Source organism: Ursus maritimus, unplaced genomic scaffold (assembly GCF_017311325.1).
Source record: "Ursus maritimus isolate PB19 unplaced genomic scaffold, ASM1731132v1 scaffold_7, whole genome shotgun sequence".
NCBI classification, from domain to species: Eukaryota; Metazoa; Chordata; class Mammalia; order Carnivora; family Ursidae; genus Ursus; species Ursus maritimus.
In genome coordinates, this window is record NW_024426885.1 from 52504933 (window position 1) to 52513616 (window position 8684).

Consider the following 8684-nt stretch of genomic DNA (forward strand, 5'->3'; position numbering starts at 1 on the left):
ATAAAATAACTGTATAATATTTTTAAAAATTAAAAGATGAAAATTAGTAAACTTTCAAAATGATTTAACATATTTGAAAAACAAATAGAAGCTCTAGGTAGAAAAAAGTAATTGTTGAAATTTAAAGTTTAGATAAATTAAAACAGTTGAAGCGAATTAGCTGATAAATCTGAAGAAATTATAAGAATATGCTGAGAGAAAGGAAGATAAAGAATACGAAATAGATGTAGAGAGACACTGGAGAATAATATCAAAGCAATTTGCTAAAAAGGTGTAACTTTTCTTTTTTCACATTAAGCTCTAAATTATACATTACCAAGTCTTAATTAATTAAGCTTTATCATAATTACATGAATTCTAGGGGTGCCTGGGTGGCTCAGTCAATTAAGCATCTGCCTCTGGCTCAGGTCATGATCCCGAGGTCCTGGGATCAAGCCCTACGTTGGGCTCCCTGCTCTGTGGGGGCCTGTTTTTTCCTCTTCCTCTGCAGCTCCCCTGACTGTGTGCACACTCTGTCAAATAAATAAAATCTTTAAAAAAACAGAAAAAGTAAAATCAGAAATATTTTTAAAAAATTAAATGAATTCTAAGAACTGTCTCAGGTATTTTAATAAACTTCTTGATCTATTACCATTTTAAAATAAGGGTATATTCTTTTGAAAGAAAACACAGCCTTTATTGTGTTATAGCCCTTGACCATCTTAAATCCCAGAATCCTAGACTCTTCTATGTAGGCCAGCAAAGAATTTATTTTTAGTTTCTTTCTCTTCTATTTTCAATTACTGAAAAATGTCTGAGAGTCTTGGATGATATAAAAGTATAATTCAAACCCTGACATTAGTGCAACTAAGTTTTTTTCTTAGTTTTTTATTTTGAAATCATCACAGATTCTTAGGAAGTTGTAAAGAAATGTACAAGGAGGTCCTGCGAACCCTTCCCTCAGCCTCCCCCACCGTTAGCATCTTCCATTACTGTGGCATATTATCAAAACCAAGAAATAGGCACTGGCACAAGCCACCAAACTTATTTCACCAGTTATATTTACACTAATTTGGGTGTGCATGTGTGTCTATGCAGTTTTATTACACGAGTAGCTTTGTGAAACTACCACCACGATCAGTGTGCGTAACTGCACCATCACTGCCGGACCCCGTAGAGCACTGCTCTGCAGCTGCACGTGCCCCTCTGCTTCCCGTGCCTCACGGCTGCTAACCACTGATGTGACCTGTCCTTCTCCATGATTGCCAGTTCACAACTGTTAGATAAATGGTATATGCAGTATGCATCCTTTTGAGATCTCTTTTCACTCAGAATTCCTTTGAGGTTCATGTTCTTACAGAAATCTATCAATAGTGTGTTCCTTTTTATTGCTGAGTACTATTTCATTAGTCATTCATCCTTTGAAGGACATTAGGGTAGTTTCCAGTTTGGGGCTTATCACAAAGATGTGTGTAAATTTCTGTGTGAAAAATCCATTTTCATTTTCCTGGAATAACTGCCAAGAGACTGTATTGTAATTTAGATTTTTTAAAAAAGATTTTATTTGAGACAGAGAAGGGGATGGAGGGAGAGGCAGACTCTTGCTGAGCAGGAAGCCTGATGCAGGGCTTGATCCCAGGACCTGGCATCATGACCTGAGCCAAAGGCAGATGCTTAACTGACTGAGCCACCCATGTGCCCCTACTTTAAAGAGCCAGATGTGAATTCTCCAGCCAGATTAAAGTGCTGACTGTCCAAAAGAATGAAAGCATAGTAGCAGTAAACATTTGAATGGATCGTGAGTTCAAAGAAAACCTCAAGGTAAATTTTTTTACCTACAGAGAATAGAGTTCATCAATGTAGCTAAGAGACTCTCATGTCTTACGTGTGTTTTTTTTTTTTTTTTTTGAAGCAAAACTATAGGCATGAATTTAATTAACAATCTGTGGATAGTAGATAATGGTTTTCATTATTTAGGCTAATAAATCTGGGTCCCCCCCCCACTTGATAAGTGGTCTTATCAAAAGTATTCACTGTACAAGCTGAATTGACATCCAACAAGTATTTGAGTGCCTGCTGTATATTGTGCACCGGACATTATAAGTGAACGTTTTGGGTTGTCTTTGGCATATCTTTAGCATATTACTGGTGGTCAGTTGCCACTAGATAATTTGCATTACTGAATTTTATACCATTGAATTATGTTTTATTTACAGAAAGATGAACCAGATGCTTTCAAAGAGCTGGGGACAGGGAATAGAATTGCTACATGGCTGTTTTATGTAAGTTACAGCTAAAAATTTAAGATGGGATTTTATTACATGACATTTATTTTGATGTGTTCAGATGTTTGTTTTCCTTAGCCCTTATTTAACGTTCTAATTTAAAGCTTTTACAGCTGAGTAAATGGAGGGTTTTTGTGGGGTTTTTTTTGCATTTGTAACTTCTTCAAATTATAATATTAAAAGCTGAATAAGAATGCTAAAACTAATATTCTCTGCACTTGGAGACAATCATTGTTGATATTTTGGAGTATGGACTATGTTAATATGCGTATATAGGCATCTCTGCATATACATTCACACACATTATAACAAACTTTCCTTTTGAATTTTTTGTTGATATATATCAATCAGAAAAAGTATACAAATCATAAGTACTATAACTCGATAAATTTTCACAAAGTGAACACATCTGGTGTAAGCAGCAGCCAGATCAAGAGCACAGTATAGCGCCCTGGAAGCCCCATTAAGAATAACCATTTTCACATTGTTTACTAAAGTTTCAAACAGTATGATTTTAATTTTTTCTATATGTTTAGGTATATGAACAGTCTTAACTTTGGTCATAATATTTGCTCCAGTTCTCTACTGCTGCATGACTAATCACCACAAAACTGAATCGATTAAAATAACTTTTCCTCTCTCTTGGTTGTGAGGTTGAGTGGGCTTCCCTCCTGGTTCTTGCTGTGGCTCTTTCATGCATTTGCAGTCAGGGATGCCTGGCACTGGGGTCGTTTTGAAGGCTGAGGTTGAGACTGGCTTTGGCCAGGATACCTGCGTGTGGTCTGGGCTTCCTCCCAGCACGGTGACTGGATTACAAGAGCTCATATCTCCACAAAATGCAAGGCTGAAATGCATGGCATTTTCATTACCTACCTTCAGAAGTCAAATAACATCACTTCTCCTGCATTTTATTAATGAAGGCAATTATAAAGACCTGCCAAGACTGAGGGGGGAGGACATAGACCCTACCACTCAATAAGAATAGCAGTGTCGCGTAAGAAGAACATGTAGGACAGGACATATTGTATAATATTTGGAAAACATAATGTTGTAAACTTTGTTAACTCAAGAAGATGTATTTCATATCTAGACTTAAATTTTCCTTATTTCATTGCACTTTCCACCCCCATCTGAATGATATGAAAGTGGCCTCTTTTCGCTGTTTTATCTACTCCCGACCGAAATCAGTATATCTCTACTCAGTCTCATTTTCTTTCTTCATTGCTCGCTGCCACCTTTCCTGTGTGTCTTTTACCCTATTTCCTCCATTCAACCTACCTTTTCACCTTCCCACCTTATTCTCCTTCTCCCCACCCCCAACTTTATCTGTTTCCAAAAATATTTAAGATAACCATAAAAAAAGTATTTAAGTACTAAGTTAAAGATGAGAATTACAATCACAAAGGGAAAAAACCAGGGAGAAGCTGATACTTGTATACTTGTATGCTTTCTTGTATACTGTCTAGAGGTGAGCTCTCCATAACTGTACCAATTTATATCCCACCTTTAAGTGTGATGTCTGTCAGACTTTGTACATCTTTCACTTATTAGATTGGCAGTTAGTGTGGTTTTAACTTGCATTTCTCTTAGAGAGCTTGATCTATTGATCTTTAAGAGACGTTAAACATTTTACTTTTATGAACGAACATTTACTTTTATAAATGCTATATTTGGTCCAATATCCATAAAGATTAGATTTGACCATTAGATTTTATGTTAATTACTAATTGTTATGTTCTCCTTTAATTATATAACATTTTGATTAGATTAGTAATTCATCTTCCTCCCCCCACCCTTGTTTAAATACTATTCCCAGATAGGCCATTTAGCACAATTTTTTCATTTTTCATTTTTTTCATTGCCTACAGAGCTGATAGCTCTTTGCTACTGATGATGTATTTATTTCACTTAATGCTTTTATTTTGATTAAAACTGGGCCTGATATTAAGATCAAACTGGTTTGTTGTTGTTTTTTGGTGTAACATTTGCCTGTCAAATCTTTGTTTTCAGTGTTTATAAGTCCCTTGTATTAGATGTGACCCTAGGATGTAGCATAATTGGGATTTGCTTTGTGATACAGTCTTTATGATCTGTGTTTCCTTTGTCTCATTTTGTCCATGTGCTTCCTCAATTTGGAAGATTTGTGTTTTTATTCATTTTTTAAACTTTTAAGATTTTAATTCCAGTATAGTTCACATACAGTGTGATACTAGTTTCAGGTGTACAATTTAGTAATTCTCCACTTCCGTACATTACCTGGTGCTCATCACAAGTGCATTCCTTAATCCCCATCTTCTCTTTAATCCATCCACCTCCCGACTTCCCCTCCAGTAACCATCAGTTCTCTATAATTAAGAGTTTGTTTCTCTCTGTTTTGTTTCTTAAATTCCACATATGAGTGAAATCATATGGTATTTGTCTGACTTATTTCAATTAGCATAATACTCTCTAGCTCTGTCCACATCATTGCACATGGCAAGATTTCATTCTTTTTGATGGCTGAATAATATTCCATTGTATATATATGCACCACATCTTCTTCATCCATTCATCTTTCAGTGGATACTTGGGCTGCTTCCATAATTTAGCTGTTGTAAATAATGCTGCAATAAACATAGGGATGCATGTATCCTTTTGAATTAATGTTTTCATATTCGTTGGGTAAATACCTAGGAGGAGCACCTACGATTACTACTCTAGACACTAAAGCTCAGCAATGAACAAAAGTCCTGCCCCATGGAGATTCTACTTTAATGCAATAAATGCATAATTATACTCCTGTATTACTTGATTTATTGGTTTTAAATAATCTTTTTTTTACCTCTGGCTGTAAGATATAAAAGATATCCTTATCTCCCTTCCTGACTCTATCATTTATTTGTGTTTTGTTTGTTTGTTTACTTGTGTATAAACCTGAACAGCATCTTGTTTTGTATAAAAACTGGGTAGCATGCACAAACCTATGTTAGGTAGGAGTCCAGATGTCCTCATTCTCTGCAGTGTCCTCTCTTCCTCACAGTGGCACATTTAACCTTATTACACCAGTGCTTCTGATAATACTTCTCTGGAATTCTTATAGATGAGTGATGTGTCAGCAGGAGGAGCCACTGTTTTTCCTGAAGTAGGAGCTAGTGTTTGGCCCAAAAAGGTAAACTTGATTTGTTATTTTAATTTTGTGGGTCTCTTTATTTTTACCCTGAGGAAGAGATGTACCTCAATTTCATAGTTTAATTAACTACATTTTTAAAGATAGAGAGAATGTAATCCTTACTAGGTAAAATTTACTTACTACGTATACCAGGTAAAGTTTTGAATATTTTTATGGCACAATTTCCATGATTACTAGAAGTAATGAACCACCAAGGATTAGTACTTAAAAGTTTTCATTTCTAAAATGGGTTCCATATGATGTTTATCCCTCATCTTGCTATTGTAAGATTTGTCAAGCAACTTCATATCACCAAAATTTTGTAAATGATTGTCATATTTTTAGAATTCCATTAGAGAAGATAAAATGCTGCGATAGAGGAGTACTTCCTCACAGGAACAGAGGAAAATTTAATCACTGTAAAAAGTGATAACCTGATATCTTATTACAGATAATTTTATATTTTTCTCCACAGGGAACTGCTGTTTTCTGGTATAATCTGTTTGCCAGTGGAGAAGGAGATTATAGTACACGGCATGCAGCCTGTCCTGTGCTAGTTGGAAACAAATGGGGTAAATATTTCCTATATTCTCTTGTGATTTTTCCTAACATTGAAAGGGATTCAGCCAAGCCAGTTGCTGATCTTAATATAAATTTGCTTTCAACAGCTCAGAATTCTGATGACAGATTTTTAACAGTATTCCCACTTAAATAAGCTCTATCTTTCCCTCAAGGAGTTTACACTCATCTCTGATTGAGACATGGTAATGGATACATTAGAACATGGGATAGTACACACTAATACAGAGATGTAAACAGAAGATGCTGACTCCTTATGTTTAGGGAGGCTTCTTCAAAGCTTAATTTTAAAATTTGGTCTTGAAGCTAGAGCAGTATGTTTTCCAGGCATGTTAGAGCCTGGGTCCAGGACTCACGTGATGCTAGAGAGATGCTCAGGGTCATGCTAGTGCCTGACCAGCTACATTGAAACAAAATAGAAACAGGTGGAGTTGTTTTAATACATATTATTTAACCCCATAAATCCATTTCAATATGTATCACTAGCCCCATTTCAAGTACTTAGTAGCCACATGTGTCTAGTGGCTACCATATCAGACTTGGCAGGACTAAGGAGTGACACCTGATCATTATGATTTTAAAAATCTCCCCTGATGATGATAATGTTTGAGAATCACTGGATAGAGTGGAGAGAGGCTAGTGAAGGGAAGATCAGTTTAGAAGGCTCCTTTCCCCTAAGTGGGTAAGGATGAAAGTCTGGACTAAGGCAGCAGCAAAAACTGTTGAAGTGTAAAGAGATATATAAGGAAAAGTGACAGGGTTTGATGAATAAAAGATTGAATACAGGAATTGAGAAAGATAAAAGAGTAATTATAGGTCCTGGTTTAGATATTTTGTACACATTGATGCCACTGATTGGGCCCTAAGGATATAGGAGGAGTAGAAAATTCCATTTGAGTTATTGAAAAGCAGTATCTTGGAATCAAGGAAACTTAATGAGCACATAATAGTAATTGATTGTAGAATTGATCCTGTAGGCCAGCGGCTTTGTGTTCATTTTTCAAATGTCATTAGAGATTGTATTTTGCAAACAGTGCTCTGTCTGTACCTACATCTTAATTCAATTGTGTTTCATTTCAAGGCTTTCACTGAACATCAGAAACTTTAGGAAATGCACATACATAGACTCTCGAATGTGTTTCCAACATTTTGCGAAGCTTTTAAAAGAGTGCCTAAGTATCATCTGCCTTCATCTTATTTGGCCTTGAACTTTTAGCTCATGTAGAAACTTTGTTAAACTAGTTAGATAGTAGAGAATATTAATATATTTTTTTCTCTCACAGTATCCAATAAATGGCTCCATGAACGTGGACAAGAATTTCGAAGACCATGCACCTTATCAGAATTGGAATGACACATAGGCTTCCCTTCCTCTCCTGTTATACTCTAATGTGTCTGATATTCACATGTCCCAGTCTTAACTTTCCAGAGTTTACAATTGACTAACACTCCATGATTGATTTCAGTCATGAACCTCATCCGATGTTTCATCTGTGGACAATCACTAACTTTGTGGGTTTTTTTTTTCTTTTAAAAGTAACACTAAATCACCATATTGTACATATAAACCTTTAAAGTTCAGTTGGTATCACAGAGGATAAAGCAAGGTAGAGTTAAAAATGAGTTACACTTGTATCTTAAAGAACTTCTTGGTTGGATAAAGAAAACAGTTTAAGCATCTGATTATAGTATTCACTACATCTCAGTGTTTAGGGGGTAAGCTCGAATGGGCCATGTGATGAAGGAGCAGAAGCCTCGTAGTATGAACCTAGGTATTAGGTTTACCTAGTCTTACTTTTCTGGATCTGCCTGAAGACTAGGAATAAACTAGGCCTCTAATCTCGGTTCCATTTGATGTTTGCCCCATATGCTATTCTAAGTTGATTTTTTTCCTTCCAAATCTTTTTTAAAGAAAGTATACTCTATTTTACCAATCCCATTCTTCTCTCATAGCTCCTCTGTGGCGAATTAAATCTGAGTTAAAATACTTTGATTAAACAAAAATTTTTAATACAAAGCCCTATATAACAACACTGAGTCTTAACTAAAATGATCATTAGTCTCTTTCCCCCTTAAATGACTGATGATTTTGTCCATAAAATTTGCTGTTTTTCTTAGTGCTAATACCTTGCCTCTTATTCCTGCTATAGCAGGGTGATAATATTGGCATTCTGGTAAAATATTGTGCCTTAGGAGACTGGAAATTTAAAAATGTACAAGTCCTTTTAATGATGAGGGAATTGATTAAAAAAAAAAAGATCTTTTCTAAAAAGCCAAAATGTTTGTTTTTCTCAATTCTGAAATGTGTTGTGACAACAATGACCTATTTATGATCTTAAATCTTTTTTTAAAAATGTTTCTGTTTTCTGTGTGGTATTTTTCATATTTGAATGTGAATGCATGCTGCAGTGACAACAGGTGATTTCTGTTGATGTTTTTTAATGCACAGGACTTAGGTTCATCCCCTTGGTTTTCATTCACTCTAATGTCACACTGTTGTGGTAGAAAATTTAGGCTCTCTGAACTTTCAGATACTTAATCAAAATAGGTTTCCTTTTTCAAAAGGAGTTCTACAACTTTACTATGGTTATGGAGTTAATATAATAATGTTACTTAAGCTTTCTCTTATTCAAAAATAAGTCGTAATATAAAGCTGTGACCCTAATGAAGTGTACTGATTGACCCTTTAGACT

The 8684-nt window shown here is 35.4% G+C and overlaps 1 protein-coding gene across 3 annotated transcripts in view; it reads left to right on the top strand.

Annotated features, from left to right (window-relative positions):
- The window catches only part of P4HA1 (prolyl 4-hydroxylase subunit alpha 1), a 102348-nt gene extending 94001 nt beyond the window's left edge, over positions 1-8347 (top strand). For all 3 annotated transcript variants that reach the window (XM_040624231.1, XM_040624230.1, XM_040624232.1), the window contains exons 12-15: positions 2196-2261; positions 5344-5412; positions 5888-5984; positions 7275-8347. In XM_040624231.1, the coding sequence (XP_040480165.1) occupies positions 2196-2261; positions 5344-5412; positions 5888-5984; positions 7275-7345 (303 nt within the window). In that variant the 3' untranslated portion in view covers positions 7346-8347. The remainder of the gene's footprint in view (positions 1-2195; positions 2262-5343; positions 5413-5887; positions 5985-7274) is intronic.
- The last annotated feature ends 337 nt before the right edge of the window (positions 8348-8684 follow it).